Source organism: Musa acuminata, chromosome BXJ2-9 (genome assembly GCF_036884655.1).
Source record: "Musa acuminata AAA Group cultivar baxijiao chromosome BXJ2-9, Cavendish_Baxijiao_AAA, whole genome shotgun sequence".
Classification (NCBI taxonomy): Eukaryota; Viridiplantae; Streptophyta; class Magnoliopsida; order Zingiberales; family Musaceae; genus Musa; species Musa acuminata.
Window position 1 is genome coordinate 3465590 of NC_088346.1, and position 18524 is coordinate 3484113.

The 18524-nt window shown below is 41.9% G+C and overlaps 3 protein-coding genes and 1 non-coding gene across 4 annotated transcripts; 2 read left to right on the forward strand and 2 right to left on the reverse strand.

The window, feature by feature from the left end:
• Window positions 1-2273: 2273 nt before the first annotated feature.
• LOC103997011 (calcium-dependent protein kinase 15) lies at window positions 2274-8645 on the forward strand. Its single transcript, XM_009418129.3, has 8 exons — window positions 2274-3153; window positions 4891-5034; window positions 5115-5267; window positions 6178-6290; window positions 6369-6545; window positions 7242-7369; window positions 7456-7555; window positions 8002-8645. The coding sequence occupies exons 1-8, from the start codon at window positions 2487-2489 to the stop codon at window positions 8083-8085; spliced, it is 1566 nt and encodes a 521-aa protein (XP_009416404.2). The 5' UTR covers window positions 2274-2486; the 3' UTR covers window positions 8086-8645.
• Window positions 8646-9217: 572 nt separating this feature from the next.
• LOC135622564 (protein ABIL1-like) lies at window positions 9218-12512 on the reverse strand. Its single transcript, XM_065124521.1, has 8 exons — window positions 12232-12512; window positions 11672-11754; window positions 11068-11218; window positions 10854-10953; window positions 10491-10575; window positions 10359-10411; window positions 10171-10271; window positions 9218-9516 (listed from the first exon to the last, which is right to left on the reverse strand). Exons 1-8 carry the CDS (start codon window positions 12316-12318, stop codon window positions 9358-9360), a joined length of 819 nt encoding a protein of 272 aa, XP_064980593.1. The 5' UTR covers window positions 12319-12512; the 3' UTR covers window positions 9218-9357.
• A 1044-nt stretch (window positions 12513-13556) lies between these two features.
• Window positions 13557-16567, forward strand: LOC135622563 (S-type anion channel SLAH2-like). Its single transcript, XM_065124519.1, has 5 exons — window positions 13557-13707; window positions 13828-13998; window positions 14142-15392; window positions 15481-15512; window positions 15580-16567. Exons 2-5 carry the CDS (start codon window positions 13837-13839, stop codon window positions 15881-15883), a joined length of 1749 nt encoding a protein of 582 aa, XP_064980591.1. The 5' UTR covers window positions 13557-13707; window positions 13828-13836; the 3' UTR covers window positions 15884-16567.
• Window positions 16001-16198, reverse strand: LOC135624072 (U2 spliceosomal RNA). Its single transcript, XR_010491581.1, has one exon. It is a non-coding gene; the product is annotated as a U2 spliceosomal RNA (small nuclear RNA).
• Window positions 16568-18524: the final 1957 nt, after the last annotated feature.

The window sequence follows — 18524 nt, forward strand, 5'->3', positions numbered from 1 at the left end:
ATATAAGAGTTTATAGATATCATCTCATTATATACAGAATCTTAAATATTATTTCAATCAAAATATATTTGATTCATAATAAATAAAATAAAATAAATAATTAAAACATACGATGACATAATAAGTATTTCGAAACATATCAATGACATATAAAATGTTTCGAAACATATCAATGACATATGAAATATTTTGAAATATATCAATGATCTATGAAATATCTCAAAGTATATTAATGACATATAAAATATTTTAAAATATATCATATATTAATGAAATATGAAATATTTTCATACGTATTAAAAAATAAATATGAAATAGAAGATCAAATATCATATTTCATTTCATTCTTATCAAAAACATATATAAAACATATAATCGAAACTTTGGATTGTCAGTCCCGATAGAAACAATAAAGAATAAGACAAAAGAGTTGGAAGAAGAAATGATCCAATAAATGAAACTTTTTCTTCTTGATTAGAACATGTATTTTCCTTTACATCTTCAATTATCTGGTCATCAACTTATATTTAGATCGAAATTAGTTCTCTCGGTGCAGGAGATTAGTTGCATGCATGTCTCCATAACGTCGCATAAAATAAAATAAAATAAATTAATAATAAAAAAATAGTTCCTTTAGTCTAAAGCACATCGGACATATGCAGACTTCATCCATGAAACGGATTTATTTCCCTTATTTTTATATATTTCTTTAATTATCTACGAGAAGAATAGCGGAAATTATATTGTCATGACAGACATGAATTGAAATGGATTGCAACGTTTATTTATTTGTACGCACACCTAACATCCTCAGTTTGCTTTGGATTTCTTCCTTCTTTTCTTCTTTGTTTTTAATGTCTCTTTCCGGGTTTATTTCCCATTCTCTCTAATTATATCTTATATATTGATAATATTTTTTCCCCTATATTTATCTCTTTATAAAGATCTCTTATTATTTATTTATTTGATTTTTTAAATAGCAAATTCTTTTAAAAATACCTCTTATTATTATTTTTCCAATTAACACTCCATTTTTTCTTTTTTTTTATTGCTCCTTATTTTTCCAAGAGATGAAATTAAATTACCCTTGCGTTCACCCTGTCAATTGTCGCCTTTGCCCCGCCTCTTGCCACCTCCGTCGGAGGAACTCGTTGCCCATCCATGACCTCCACTGTCCAAAGTCATGACGTCACCCTCAGTCATTTCAGACACATCAAAATAGTTATACATCAAATCAACATGATACTAAATTCAAATTTATCATATCTCATAGGCAAAGGTAGTCGGGAACATCCAATCAATATGGGACTACGTGTAGTCTTATCGAAGCATTCTGGGTCCCACGATAGACACTACCTAATATTATCTAATAAGAGCTATCACCAATCTTAATTAGTGTGATCTGAACCTCTTTAATCCACTAGGAATTGATAAGTCTCACATAATTATCCTTTTTACTATACCATCATATATATATATATATATTAGCTGCAATATATAGTGTAATAAGAATTCTGCAAGACGTGTAACAATAGTAATCGATTTGTCGATACTTACGATTCAACACCAAGCCACGATTGATGTCATGCCGCTGGATTCAAGAATGGCATGTTCACAATGACCATGACACAAAATTTAGAATGCACGTGATACACGTGAGAATTCATTAAATCTGAAATGACGAGCACGTAGCGCAACTGTTGATACGTTGAATTGACTCGCACATTTCTGAGCTCCCTAATGGACAAGCTTATATTACGTACAAGACGTTGTTATTCGGTACAATGTATCATCACGTACAAAACAATGTCTGTCGTAAAGAAGGCAATACGTCCAATTAATAATCACGCGTGAGAGGCGAGCTTTGTTGCTCTGGTGATCAAAGCGAGACGCGCATCGCACGTGTGAGAGCGTCAACGTATTGATGGCCGCCACGGTACGATCGGCTCACTAAGTGGGTGGGGTTCGTTTGGGCTCGGGGAGGATGACGGAGGCGCGGCGATTAATCCGTCTCCGGTCGTCTCACGCGGTTCCGTATCAGATGTAAGAAGTCAAAACGAACCGTCAGTGGCCGTCGCGGTACCGTCCCTGTGGTTGAATAGTGGATCTGAAGCTGGGTCCCGGGTGGGCTCCACCTCTGACAACAATCGTAAGGTGGGTAGGCGAAGCGGGTATGAAGAGGCTGGGAAGCAATAGAAGGCACCGTTTCACGGTCCGGAAACGGCGTTTGGTCAGTACCGGTTTTCTTACTGTGGCCGGTCAACCCTGCTTCCGCGTTCCTTCGTCGTCTGACGCTTCCGTGCTGCGTCCTCCGCCACCGGCTTCGTCCGCTCGCTGACTCCTTTTCCGCTTTAAAAAACCCCACTCGCTTGATCCTCTTCTTCTCTCCTTAAAGCAAAACAAATCAGATCAGAGCTGGCTCTCTCTCAAGCCACCGATCTAAACCCCACCAACGAGAGGAGAGGAGGGGAAAGCAAGAACCCTCAATGGGCAACCGCACGTCACGCCGCCACAAGGAGCCTCCGTCCCCCTTGCCAGATCGCCCTACCCCTCCACGCCCCCGCCCCCGCCCCAAACTCCCTGCCGTCGTCGCCGCCCCCAGATCACCCGGACCCATCGTTCCCCGCCCGATCCCATCCGACGTCGGGCGCGTTCTCGGCCGGCCCATGGAGGACGTCCGCGCCACCTACACCTTCGGCCGGGAGCTCGGCCGTGGCCAGTTTGGGGTGACCTACCTCGTCACCCACCGGGGGACCACGAAGCAGTTCGCCTGCAAGTCCATCGCCACCCGGAAGCTAGTCCGTCAGGATGACCTCGACGACGTCCGCCGCGAGATTCAGATCATGCACCACCTCACCGGCCACCGCAACATCGTCGAGCTCAAGGGGGCCTACGAGGACCGGCACTCGGTCAACCTCGTGATGGAGATCTGCGAGGGCGGGGAGCTGTTCGATAGGATCATCTCCAAGGGCCACTACTCGGAGCGAGCGGCCGCCGCACTCTGCCGAGAGATCGTTAACGTCGTCCACGCCTGCCACTCCATGGGCGTGATGCATCGGGATCTCAAGCCGGAGAACTTCTTGTTCTTGAACAAGAGAGAGAGTTCGCCGCTCAAGGCCACCGATTTTGGGCTCTCCGTGTTCTTCAAGCCCGGTAAATAGACGACGCTTTCTCCTCCCATTGATCTGCTAATTAGTCTACTAATAGTTATTCTTCGAACCCAAGAAACCCAAAATACGACCAGTCAACAAGTAATATCGCATCGAAGTACGAGTCTTTGAACATAGTAGATTGCTTATCGTAGGAACAACTTGTTCCTCGTCGACCTTGGAACTCTTACATCACTTGATTTTTGATCGACGAGGATGTATCGGTCTGATACTAAGTTAGAGAGCGATGGAGTATTGAGATGGATGGAGGACTGTGCCAAACCATCTTCCACACATCCTTTGTTACTTGTGATATGTGCTGGGCATGGGAACAGCCGTCGCAGTTCCCTGCTCGCGTTGCCTTCGGTCCAACCAAACATAATAGTGGGTGGATCCAACTATAATTGGAGAGAGCACCGGACAGTGGATGTCATGCCATGCTGTGATGTCTTTGTCCTATGCATGATTTGATTTCTTGATTCAGTGGATTAAATTTGCTCAGTATTAAGGTAGAAAGAACGCTTTCAAGAATGGATGGAAAGAAAAGGTGCTGCTTGTTTCCAAGATCTGAGTAATAAAGGCTAAAAGTTGGCTGGATAAGATTTATCCACTTTGGCTTCTGAGTGGATGATTATGCAAGTGCATCCATAATAACTGCTCATTCTGATCTGCATTTTGCTACACAGAATGTGTTGATACGGATTGAGCTCTATATGAATATAACATACCCTCTCTTTCTCATCCTCTCATTTAACTTTTCTTGTATAATTGACCATCTAAGAAATGTTATTAATTTGTTTTAGCTAGTGCCTTAACTTGTTGATCAAATATTTTCATTCCATGATTACCTATGTGATGCATAATCTACAATTGAAAGTTTTTTCTTTAATCCCAAACCCAATTAGGTCAATTTGTTTAAATTGGCCAATTTGGAGCATTGGATGTTTTAGAAATTGTTGGATTCAAGCAATATTAACTAAAATTAGTTGAACTTAGCATTTCGTAAACAGATAGGCTAATGAGATCTGGAAGTTGGTATTTATTGACCAGAAATGAAGGGTATTCAATTGTGACCGATCAATTTCTGACCATTGTTTCAATGAATTAGTCAGAAATAACAAGGACTAAATATATCTTGGTAGCATGGAGGACGGAAAAGAAGAAAAAAAGGAGAAAGAGAAACGGAAGGAGACAGAAGATGAGCTAACACCTTGTCACCTCCCTCCTAAAATAAAATCCCCAAAATTTCTCCCCTTGAGGTACTTTTGTTATCGGACCTTGCAGCTTTTCTTTCAAAGATTTTACCACTTGAATTTGACTTTCTGGGTTTTAACCTCTTTATCCCAAACGAGCTTCCCCCTTTGATTTTGCAAGCATCAACAAAATCCAACCGAAGCTAAGCCACATTTCTCAAGTCCAATGTTTAAACATGTCTTAACATTGCAATGAATTCATGTGTTTCTAAATCTTTTTAATTTCCTTTTTTTCTAATTTTCAGATTCTATATTAAACTTATTGTTATCGGGACTACTGACTGATGGAGTTCATTGGTCCCTGAGACATGCATAAATATTCAAATCCTGTTTATATATGTTGGTCTTTGGTGTGTTCTTAAAAAAATAAAGTTCATGGGGAAACATGTGAAATTAATCTCTATGTGAAAGAAACCTTGTCGAATGCCTTTTTTGTTCTTAAATGATCTTGCATAACAGTGTCCGAAATAACCAATTGGGATGTGCAGGAGAAATATTTAAAGATCTTGTTGGAAGTGCATATTATGTTGCTCCTGAGGTATTGCGACGCCGTTATGGAGCAGAAGCTGATATTTGGAGTGCTGGAGTTATACTGTACATCCTTCTTTCTGGTGTCCCTCCTTTTTGGGCAGGTTTGTGGAGTTGTCAGGATAAATGAATCGTCCAAACATGACTAAAGTCAGTTGAAGAATTTACTTTTTCATTTATGCAGAAAATGAGGAGGGTATATTCGATGCTGTATTGCATGGCCAAATTGATTTCTCATCTGATCCATGGCCTTCTATATCTTTTGGTGCTAAAGAATTGGTCAGAAAGATGCTTAGAGCAGATCCAAAGGAGCGACTTACTGCTGCTGAAATTCTCAGTAAGCTTTAACTTTCATCTCATTAATAAATTGAATTTCAATACCTAAGATTACATGTCTACTGCACCAAGTTTGTGCATTCCACTAAACGGCCATGACCAATAAAGTCGGTGCATTACTATTTACTAGTTCTCAAGTATCAGGTAGTGATTAAATGACATCGGTGCATTAGTTCTGTTGAGTTCTGCTGCATGTAAGGTCATGTTATATTAAAATTTGAACTCATTCTTGGATAAATTGGCTGCTACTGTTTCATCTGAGTTCGGTTTTAAATTCCATTTCTTGTTCTACAAAATTTCACAAAACTTTATTCATTAGCTCCAAACAAGGAGAGATGGAGATGATGGCGGCACCATATTAATCATATTGATAAAACTCTACAATGTTCTCCATCAATATGCCAAATGATGTTTAGTGTGACCTCCATCATTTATGATTTCTAATCACTCCGATAACTTCACAAATTTTTGACTAAATATTTTGTTGAATGATGCACCACAGTAAAAACAATATTTTCTGCCTTTGCTTGTGGTTGCACGTTTATCTGGATGTCTCTCTTGCATCCGTTTACATGTCTCAATGCTAGTTTTCAAAGACGGGCTCATTTTTAACAATGTTTAATCCAGATAAATATCTGCTTCATAGTCTCCTTGGAAAGGTTCTGAATATCATACCGTATCGGTGTACCGATCAACTATCGGTATGGTATGTACCGAGATGTACCGAGCATATCGACATACGGTACACTAAGGTGTGCCGATATACCGCTCATACCGGTCCTCTATCGGATCGATATGTACCACCTGTACCAAGCGGTATAGTACGAAATTGCAAACCATGCTTGGAAGTTTACTCGCTGACATGTTATCAGCATTAATTCACTTGGTTTGACAGTTGAGAGTGTATGCAGACCATCCATGGATGAGAGAAGATGGTGCACCTGATAAGCCACTTGATCTTACAGTTTTGAATAGAATGAAGCAGTTCAGGGCCATGAACAAGCTTAAGAAAGTGGCACTGAAGGTAAGGTTTCCTTACATTTTCTTCTGAATCTACATGGATAATTATCTTAAATGCTCACCATCACATATTGTTGTTTAGGTCATAGCAGAAAGCTTGTCAGAGGACGAAATCATGGGTTTGAAAGAGATGTTCAAATCTATCGACACTGACAATAGTGGGACTATAACTTATGAAGAATTAAAAGCAGGACTACCGAAATTGGGCAATTTGGGCATCAAGATTTCTGAATCTGAAGTCAGACAGCTGATGGAGGCAGTATGTCCCTTTCTTGCCTTTTCTTTGCAAAATCACTTAAAAACTTTGGTTGTGGTTTTCTTTCTTGGTTGACTATCTTCTTGGACAATGGGCATAAGCATTTAATGAAATTCTGTTATATAAATTTGTGAATTTAAGCATGAAGACAAGCTTTGATGTAGTAAATTCATTGATGAGAGTTTCATTGAAGCTAGTATAGAGACCAAAAACTAGTTAGCCAGTGCTTGAAAAGACATTTCACATATTATGATTTTCTGACCGGTGAATTAAGGCTTTCATTTGTGCCATCTGATTCGTCATCCTTTTACAAGATAGGCAGCTTCTATTGCCAGAATTACTGAAAACATTATGGAACCACAACGATAACCAAAGTATTTCAGGGTTCACCATTTTGTTGCTTTATGCATTGGGTTCTGACTTTAAAGAACTTATCTGAAATGTGGGTTGATTCTGCACAATCTGTTGTGGATCTGATATAGTTGGACATGTAATTCACATTATCTTGCTTTATGCATTTAGGTATGTCTTGGTTATCGGTCACAGGTCAATAACAGATATGCAACAGAAGTAAAGGCTTCCCCAAAGAAGCAACTAACCTTCTTGTTATCAACTGTCGATACATTTTTCTTAGGACCTGCTGTTGCTCCAAGATTAAATGCAGTGTAGCTCCTAAGATAACCTATTTTTTCCTGACAGGCTGATGTAGATGGAAATGGAAGCATTGATTATATTGAATTTATAACAGCTACGATGCACATGAATAGAATGGAAAAGGAAGACCATTTGTACAGAGCATTTGAGTATTTTGATGAAGACAAGAGCGGGTGACCTCATCCTTACATGAATCAATGTTGTTCAGTTTTCAATGCAAATGAGCAGTTAAATTTATTTGTCATCTTCTCTTGCATAGGTACATCACAGTCGAGGAATTGGAGCAAGCTCTCAAGAAATATAACATGGGTGATGAGAAAACAATAAAAGAGATAATCACAGAAGTTGACACAGACAGGGTAAGATAATTCACATGCTCCTTCTTAGTAAGTAAAAGTTTCGATTCAAGTTTAGCCCTTTCACATTCTGAGCTCTTTTCTAGGTTTAGGAACGCCTTTTAGAACACACAAGTTTGACTGTCCCAGGCTGCATGCATTGCATTATCATCTTCAGTAAGCTGGAGGCTACTATTGTGTGGAATGATGAAAACTGATTTATTAATTAGTTCTTTCCTTCTAGATGCCAATTGATATCATGTTTAGTTATAGTTTCGCTTCTTCCATGTCTTGAGACCAGGAAAAACTATTAAAAGACGGCATGAGGTTGCCTGAACTAGATGTTAGAAATGATAAAAGACAAAAATACCGTACTCTAGTTTTGCTATTATGGATCTGGAAGGATCACAAGTCGTAGACGTCATATGCTTTACAGTCTTTTAATCAGTTACTCATCATGCATGGTGCAGGATGGAAGAATTAACTACGACGAGTTTGCGACTATGATGAGAAAAGACAGTTCAGAACCCATACGTACCAGGAGACGTAAATAAGGCTTTTCTTTTGCCAGTATGATAATTAAGTTAGATCGTGCTCATCTTATCACTGTTCTTGAAAGAAGAAAGAGAGAGAGAGAGAGAGAGAGAGAGAGAGCAGTGAGGAGTTGCATCATCTGCTGAAGGAATTCATTTTCTAGTAGAGAGGAGTTTGGTTTCCGGTGTAATATAGTTGTGGTGCAGCTTCTAAGATTCAGCCATATGCAAAAGATCAAGTGAAACTTATACTATGGCAGGGGACAGTATTTTCGGTGTGGTATGTGCAACGAATGGTAGCGTAGTCAAGTCCTTCCGCCTCTTCTTTTGGCCTTTGGAATTGCTTGAATTAGTTCTTCATGGATAATGATTGGGACTTTTGGTTGCCAACTGAATGCTATTAGCTTTTATTAAGTATTACAAAAATACTGTTAGCGTCAATCGCCACCGGATGTAATGTTTGTGGGATCAACAGAAAATGATAAACTTGTGAGGGGAAAGAATATCAGTCTTTTTTTTAAACATATTTGCTGTAAAATAGAACTCATTATCAACAAATTCCAATGATGTTTTTTGTTCCACTTGTAGCTGATTTTACTATGTTGCTGCTATGTATAGGAACAGAAGCAGGAAAACAAAATTCACAATATCGATTGCTGGGATAGCGGTAAGGATTATTGAAGCTATAAGGATTATTGAAACATTTGTGAATTCGATCTCTTTAGAAGTGGTTTAACATTGAATCCCATGGTTTATAGGGCTTTTCTTGGAACTCAGGTCCTTTGTTCTTTGCAAGTTTGTTGAGGAACACCAAAGGCTATTATTTATTCCCCAAGTTGCAGATGATTCGGCTAGGGATTTAAATCTAAGATCTATCGCTCATGTAAGAATACAACGAGGCATCGATGTCTCACTGGAGACATTACAAGAGAATTTGAACTCACAATCCTTGAAAGGGACCTGAATGAATGCCTTGATCATCTCAAAGCTAGTGGACATTGGCAGTTCGAAATTTCGAATGCCATCCAAGCATACACGAAGATTTGGTCATTATCACCAAATAATATATGGCCAGTTGTCTATAGCGGGAAAAACAGAAATAAAATCGTATGAATAAAACCCTAAGCTCATCAAAAACTTGTAAGACCTGACATCAACTTCAACACTGATGATATATTACGGGTTCTAGTTGCAGGTGTACTTTCAGCAAAAAGAAAGATTATACACAACACTGGCTGCTTCTCAGCATAAAATAACCATGCGGTATGAACGTCCAGGAGACGAGACCTTTGATCAGGAGACTAAGACCTTTCTAGTTTTGAAGGTTTTGTTTTTGTTGAAAAATGCCGACAACATGCTCTTACTGCGACCAGGAGGCCTGCAGATCTCACGTCTACCAGGACTGTCGAAGGATTTGATTGCTGAAATAGGTTTTGGAGACTTCAAAGAACCCTGACAAGATACAAATTGATCGTGTAAACATAGGCACAGAAATAGTTCAGATGGTCAGTATGCAAAAAAGGAAAGCAAATCGTAACAACAAGTTCTGTTAGTCTCAATAATTCGGTAAAATCACATAGAAGGATCAAGTTACCGGTGAAGTTGGATTATATACCTTTTCATGAGGATGGAATGCACATGAATCCCTGTTTATTGAATGGTCATATCTTATATAAAACTTAAAACATGTTCTATCGTTCGTGAAATTACATACATGTTCATGGCTTCCTGCTGTCGCAAGAACTTTTGAATGATTTATTAAGAGATAACAAGATGTGCAATGAATATTCGTTCCACTACTTGGGCAAAAGAACTAACATATTTTAGGACATTTATGAAACATATGGAAGAGCAGTTAACTTGGTGTCATAATGCATGTCGACAGACGTTTGGACTGAATGACTAATGTAGCCTATCTTATCATTCACAGTGCATACAACTTCAGGTGGGATGCAGTAGCAGTAGAGTCTTAGATCTCCCGAGTATTTAGTGGTTTAATGTGGCATCAATGATTATCCCTATTCGAACTTTAAGAATACAGTATATGTTAACGATTTCTTCAAAGCCACAGATTAGGTCCATGACACTGAGTGATATGAAATTTACCATCAAAGCAGATTTGTTTGGAATCATGTCGAAAGTCACATTTCCACTAGTTGCACGGAGTGGCGCTGACAAGGGCAGTGATGCAGCAGGGTCTTCTGCAACTAAAATTTGTGTGGCCTCATCATTAGAAAATAGCTTCGAGTCATATCGGTGCATCTTATCTAGAAAGAATCAATGAACGAAGATACCTAAAAGATGGAAGACTTCAGAATTTACTTTGTAACACTTAACACCTCTTGTGCTGCACAAATATCAAAACAATGTTTAGGTTAAGTTAACATCAGCAGGGGTTTACAGGGGAAGAAGATTCAGAAGCTTGCCATGGTGCTGCAAGGGGATCCCCATTTGCTGCAGAATTGGCTTCTGAAGCTACGTGCCAGGAAAGCATATTTGATGCATATTGGCCTAAATGGAGATAAAATATCTCATTAGGCAGCAACATTTGATACACATGAAAATATAATCCAAAAAAAAGAAAAAATGTAACAAATGCATAACTACAGACTTGAAGCATGATAGTGAGATTTTGCTTCGGAAGGTTTTACATTGCCATCTGCGGGCATCCATCAACTATTCAGCAAGTTTGACTAACAGAGTCCGGCTTGGGTAATTAAAAAGAAGGTGGTGTACGTGATCTCATCATTCCAAAAAAAGAAAGTACACATTATCATCCTAAAGCATACTTGGCAAAATGTAATGCTTGTGATGTCTCAAGGTTCTTGCTGGCGTTTGATGCTGACTGAGACCATCTTTATCGCCATAAGCTTGGCAAGTAAAATTTTGCTGAAATGAAAACAGCAAGAATCAACTCTGTAAGACTTGTTAGGGGTGCTATCATTTTACCAGAGAATATATACCCGATTCAAACATGAAATCATTTCACCAGAGAATATATACCTGATTCAAACATGAAATCTTCATCTCCATCGTTGATGCATCAAGAAGTTGTTGTTCAAACAGGTCCGTCAGTTTATAGGCAACAGTGCCAAGATGATCTACAGCATTCACAATGGCTCGGACAGCATAACTTTTTAGATTATCTAATACCCTACAAAAATTGCTCTAACTTCAAAGATGAATCATAAAAATATTCGCAATTAGAGCTAGAAAAATTGACCATAGCAAATGAAAATCTGTAAGTTCCACACCAGATTCATGATATCCACCATTAACGAGCTATGAAAATGTCAGCAACAATGGCTCACAACTTTAACATCTTTTTCCTAATAAAGCCCCCTTTGGGAAAATGCAATATGAAACTGTGCGTGAAAGCCCAGTTAACACTTTTCCCTAATTAAAGTCTCATCTCAACATTTTCCACAGGAAAACACATCCTCAAGCACTTATTACCATATTCGATATTTCACTGCGGTAGCTAGAAGATAAGTCTATTTAGGACATAAAATTCAACCAAAGCTGGCATAGCAGTCTGTAAGAAAATAATAGATGAGGTATAGTAATAAAGTGTGCAGAAGATTTCGCCCAGAGAAGAAAACCTTACATCTGTTTCTGCTCACTGCGAAGGTAAGACTTTTCACAGTACTCAGCAGCAGAGTAAAGTTGAGGTCTCAGGTTCTTGAGTTCCTGCATTTAGCCAGTAGCAGATTATTTCCTCATCAATAGATGTTGGGATGATCCAAAAACACATTTCCAGGAAAATAATAATAATAATCCAAAAATCGATGCAAGAACGAAACTTTGCTCTCGTTATCTGAACTCAAAGCACAACAAACTTCAGCAGATTATGCCAGACCTTTAACCCCGTCAATTATATCACTAGGAGAACATAACAAGTTCGAAGCAACATCGAATTAGATGGTCATCACCAAGTAAAGGCGAATTTGTCCCGATACCAAACACAAAAATACCTCATGTTCTCAGATGGCACAAAACCTGAAAACCCGCACAGCAAGAAATCGTAGGGACTCGCGGAAACAGAAACCCTAGCAACCGCACCTGATCAAACGAAGGAGCAACGAAAAGGATCAAGCAGAAACGAAGCGGATCAGAACCGGAGGCGGAGGCAAAGGACGCGGATGGAGAGAAGAGGAGGGGAAGGACCTGCATAGCCATGACGAAGCTCTTGCTCCTCTCCATGGAGACCTCGTCGAAGGTCATGGCACCGTTCTCCGGCCGCCGTTGCTGCATCCTCCACCACCTCCTCCAGTTGCCGCACCGGCGATGGAGCGATCGAAAAGGAAGTGGGAGTAATTAGGTCACTACAATATCTTCGCTTTGTGCGGGATGCGTTCTTTGCTTACGGATGGGGGAGTGGCCGTTTATGAGAGCAGCGGAGAGGTGGGGCTCGATGCCGGAGAAGCGATACCGGGAAACGGGTTGTTGGATCTTTTCCTGGGAAGGCGAGAATACGTACCCACCGTTCCTCGTCGTCGAGATCTGCATTAGCGCGGATCGTAAAGCAGAGAGTTCGGAACCAACGACCCGGATCGAACGAATCAATCAACTCCATCACGATTAAAAAAAAGGGATGGAATATATATATATATATATATATATATATATATGTCATCCATCATTATTAATTAGAACGTTAAATTATTTGTTTATCTTTTATTTTTATATTTTTATTGATAAAATTGATAATATTAGGATAAATGAATTAGCATAAATTGATGATGTTAGTAACATGCAATTAATCCTATCACGACCATAACTAGTGTTGGCAGGCTTTAGAAGGCACTAATGAGGACACCTGCCGTTGTCATCCAGCAAACTCTTGCTGGAATAAGGGTGGGTCCTACTCACTGACACCGACCAAGTCGGTAGAAGATACTCGTTTTTGTTCTCGATGCGGTATGAAATCGGAGTCTGAAGGCCGAAATCGACTCGCGATCATCCAACGAGGTCCGTTTTGGTTTCAATTCGGCTGGCTGTTGAGCTCCGATGGCATTAGCTCGCTGCTTCTGGAGGCGTGTCTTCTTACTGTCACGTTAAGGTATAGATTGCACTTTGAGAGAGAGAGAGAGAGAGAGTAAAACGATGAACCTTTGTATTATGGATTCTGGTGATTCACAGCCACGAAAAACTTATGGGCTAAATCAACAGATGAACGTCTCTTTTCGAGTACTGTGGCCGATGGCCGACTCGAACGTCGTACTACCGTGTTGGCAAAGGTGGCAGCAGATGCGGTCGGAGAGTTGTTCTGACAACTGGCGAGCGTTCCCTCGCTCATCGCTCCTGTGGTTGTTCACTGCATAACCCATCTCTCACTTCAGCCGCTTGGATCAATCGCAGTTCCGTTTCCGTCAAGAAAGGGCACAGCGACGGCGAGGAAGTCTGGTGAGAATTCTAGAGAGAGTGTCGTCTCCTTCTCAAGCCGCATTCCCTCTCGTTCGTCGGACCACTTAGCTGCTTCTCAAGCCGTAGTACACGACTTTTTAAGTATTCTTTTTCTCCTTTTCCTCTCTGTCATCTCATCTTCAGTGTCTATATATACATTGTATATCAAAGAAAGCTTGGTTCATCCTACCGCTTCCTTTGCCAGTCGCCACTTGACAAGAGACCACTGCCTTTTAGGTAATCAGGAATGATTCCTAGAGAAAATTTAGTTAGACAACCGCTATAAACCTCTCTCTAGTTCTTGTTGTTTTCTACTGCTTAGATTATGGTTTTTTGTGTTTGATGATATGGGTGCAGTTGATCCCGATGGAAGGAGTTTCCCGTGAAGAAGTACTTCCATGTCTTCTCAAGTGCGTTGCATCTAAAGAAGTTGCTGGCTTCGACAGCATCGAGTGTGGCACCGGCGTTGCTTCTCAGGCTCAGCTCTCTGCTCCCACCAATTGGCAAGGAGAAACAGCAGGTGGCAAAGTAAGAGGCGAGCTTAGCTTCCGAGTTTTTGATTTGGTGAATGATGGAGCTGAGATCGCTTCTCTTCACAATGCTTTAGAGCTTGTGTTTCTCGGCAATCTGAACTCCAGATCGTCTCACTAAAACCGCATGTCTTGTTCCAGGAAATTGGTGATGCTTACGGTCATCCGCCTGCCGATGCAACCAGCATTCCAGTAAACTCAGCATTACAACATGATACCAACCAGTCATATTCTATTCCTAAAAGTGTTCCAGCCTCTCCTTGTGGATTTCATGTACTACAAATCGAATCTGGACCAAGTGAGATGGATCGACCCGTGCTTCAGCCTGCTAATTCTGCTGCCGTCGAGTTGGAGCAACCTAAACAGGGGAAGCTCCGCTCTCAGCCTATACCACTCGGGAAGAGTCGAAGAGCATCAGGGATCGATAACCAGAGGGACAAACGCTTCGATCCATTCAAGACATGGTCTGGCAGATTTGAGAGGCAGTTGTCGAGCTTCCGTGGGAGACCTCAAGAACACGATTGCGAGGCGAATGATGGCTGTATAGTTGAAGTCGAGCCTCTGCCGGCAGTCGATCGCTACTTTGATGCCTTAGAAGGACCGGAATTAGACACACTAAGGGTATCGGAGGTGTCGGTTCTTCCCGAGGACAAGAAATGGCCTTTCCTTCTTCGGTTTCCGATATCTGCCTTCGGTATGTGCCTGGGTGTCGGTAGCCAAGCCATCCTGTGGAAGACGTTGGCCACATCTCCATCCGTGGGTTTCTTGCACGTAAGCCTGACGGTCAATCTCGCCCTCTGGTGCATGTCGCTGGTGCTGATGAGCACCGTGTCCCTCATCTACGCGTGCAAGATCATCTTCTACTTCGAGGCGGTCAGGAGAGAGTACGACCACCCGGTCCGCGGCAACTTCTTCTTCGCTCCATGGATAGCCTGCCTCTTCTTGGTGCAGGGAGTGCCGCCGTCGGTGGCGGAGAAACCCCCTGCTGCTCTCTGGTATGGTCTCATGGCTCCCATCTTCTGCCTCGAGCTCAAGGTCTACGGGCAGTGGATGTCCGGAGGCCAGCGCAGGCTGTCGAAGGTGGCCAACCCTTCGAATCATCTGTCCATAGTAGGCAACTTCGTGGGGGCACTGGCGGGCGCCTCCGTGGGGCTCAGAGAAGGTCCCATCTTCTTCTTCGCCGTTGGGTTGGCACACTACACCGTCCTATTCGTCACTCTATACCAGAGGCTTCCCACGAACGTGACGCTGCCCAGGGAGCTCCATCCGGTGTTCTTCCTGTTCGTGGCAGCTCCCAGCGTTGCGTGCATGGCGTGGGCAACGATCAACGGGGACTTCGATTACGGATCCAGGATCGCTTACTACGTTGCTCTCTTCCTCTATTTCTCTCTCGTGAGTCCTCTCCCTGATGCGACCTTCGTTTACTTCGTTCCGGTTGACCAAAAAGATGATAATAAACGAAGAATTCGTTCTTGTGCAGGCTGTGAGGATTAACCTTTTCCGAGGCTTAAGGTAACTCCTTTTTCTTCTACCTCTGAAATCTCTGTGAGTGATCGATCGCTGATCATTGGTGCAATAGGTTCTCGCTTGCTTGGTGGGCATACACGTTTCCGATGACGGGCTTCTCGATCGCAACCATCAGGTACTCGTTGGAAGTAACGAACGCGTTCACCCAAGCTCTCTCTGTTGGGTTCTCGGCCATCTCCACCTTCACCGTCACAGCCTTGCTCGTTTCCACCATCGTGCACGCCTTCGTCCTCCGCGACCTCTTCCCTAACGACATCTCCATCGCCATCACACGGAAAGGACCAACATTTAGCAAGTCCATTGTACATCTACGATCGATCAACTCGGACATGAACGAAGTCGAAGCTGCAGCATGAGTTCCATAGGAAAACCCTGTGCAGTAGCGCACTCCAAAATGTAAAGCATGTATAGGCAATTCAGAGAAAAGAAAGGCCCAGGCCCGAGCAGGATAAATGTTTGGTTTGATGACTTAGTCGGGGTGCGCCATGCCCGTGCAGTAGTGCAACGCATGGGCGGCGCGCAAAGGGCCCCAGCAGCAAGCTGCCGTGATGGACCCTCCCCCACAAGAAATTAATTTAATATCATGGTGAGCCGATGGCCCACGTATCAGATATTAAACTGATAAGAACAGATACTACACTTGATCTTAGCCAAAAGGCCGAGAAAGGTATGCTTTGCCTCGGTAGCCATCGCCTGCTTGTATACTGCTCTCGTCTCACCGCTTGAACCTCGCTCACCGATGTGGGACTATCAGGATGCGTCCGAACGTTCGTAGATGGCGATAACAGCTCCCAAACTGCAACACACAGAAAGCCCACAACAGAGCAGATTTGGCGATCTCAATCCCTTATTCCATGAACGACCCAACTTTGAGAAGCCTACTGCGTTTTTTCTCCGGCAAATCACCGACAGTAATACAAGTAATCTCCTCAGCTTTCGCTTTCATTCATCTTCCTCCACCGACGAGGTGCAGTGAAGGTGAAGAGGATAGTGCTTCTGCTTTGTTCTTGTGTCGGCTGTTGCATGTACAGTTTTGATTATATGTTTATAGCAGACAAAAGAAGATCCCACTTTGTGTGGCTGTGAGAACTCCGGAACAGATTCATCGAAAGACAGCAGAGAGAGCGAGAGAGGAAGCCATTAATGCTTAGATTCTTTAGTCTTGACTTGGATGCACGAATTGCAATCCTGAATCAATCGGGAGTTGCCGGCGTCACGAAGTTGACTTCCTTCTTCAAGAGATGAAATAATAAACTGGTAAAAGACTTCCATAATGCTTTCTTTCATAGTGGTAGTAACTTTAGCGCAAATCATCCAACAAAAATGACAAAGAAATAGACCGATTCATCATACCAAAGATCATACTCACCCCAAGTCTGTGTATCCATCTGACGTGACAAATAAATTGGGTTAATTTATTTCATAATACCTCGATCTGTATGGTTATTAAAGTTAGGAATCTCGCTTTTTACACAGTTGAATAGCAGCAAAAAGATCCATATGATTGATCCTAAATAATTATGACATTACGGCAACGATAAATACTTCATCGGATGTCCAAAGTGGCCATTAGATTAACACAGCAGCGTTAGAACACAGTGGTCCAATCAGCAATTGGAGGATGACATGGGAAGTGCCAAAAGACGAGGCAATCAGCATCAACAACAGTAGCACGTAATGGGCATTAGCGGTAGCGAAGGATCCTAAAGCAGCCACCGTGTCGGCGCCAGTTGTGTTCCACCACCAAGATTCCAGGGTGAACGCCATGGCTTTTGCATCAGAGAGCTCCCGCCCCTCGCACCATTACTTTAGCTGCTGGCCGCTCTTTCCCCGGGGCTGGGTTTGGTACGCTGGTGGGTGGCGAGAGCCGTCCAAAAGTCGACAGCGACACCAAAAGGGCCACCTGCAAAAGCTGGGGGGTGCCGTGATGGCCTCGCAAGCGGCCGATCCCTGGCGGTGTGAGGGAGGGGACGAACGTTACCGCCGCAGCTCCAGATTCTGCATGATAACCTATAGCGCGTGTCTCGAACCCCTATCATGCTTTTTTGGCTTTCTGTGGATGTGATGGCTGGGGCCAATCCACAGTTTTCCTGTCTAAACCATGCCATGGCAGTATCTTCTTGTGAGGCCAAAGTTTTGGTGATATGTTGGATCAGTTAGGTTAGGTCTTCTGATGGTGACTTCAATCGTGCATTCTTTTGATGCCAAGGTTTCACTGTTACTGCATTACTTGTGATCCCAATCCTTCCATTGTTGTGAGCTCGAAACTTGGCACCATTCTTTAACCATCAAGGTTTCTGTTCGAAGAGGGAAAGACATAGTTTGTGCTGTGCATCATGTAATAGTAGTATTGTCCTACTGGTGAGCGATGAATCTATATCATGCAAGAAGATATTAGGATGATAAATATTATGTAATAGACACTATGTTTGTAGTGTTCTTACAAAATTTGTAAAAAATATTATGTTATAATATTTTTATACTAAGTTATAGTTTTTTTTGTTATTATTAAAATATTATAATACTGTGTAAAAATATTTAATTGGATCAGTCTTATAGGAAAAGAGAAGGGAAAAAAAAAAGTAGGTGATTGACTTTAGGTACTATTGGGGAATCAAATTTTCTGTTTGATTTTTTTCACATCCTTACAAATTTATGAAACAACTTTTCCAAAAAAGAAAAGCTAAAGACTATTGACAAATATGTATTCAATGGAATGTTGACATGGATAAAGTTACTTTGGGATAGTTGTCTCAAAAAGAAGTTTCCACAGAGCAACATTCCTTTTTCCTTTATTTAGCTTCCTTTACGGTGTCTAAAGCGCCGTTCTACCTTCCTCCTCGGATCTGCAAATACGACGTGTCAAGCCTCGACAGGTCGAGAGTGCCTCGTAGCCACAAGCGGGGCTTGCCGCCCGCGGGACCCACATTTCGCCGCCAGTAAGAAGGACTACCGTCAACGCCACGTCAAAATACTCTCCGGCCACGTCAATCCGAC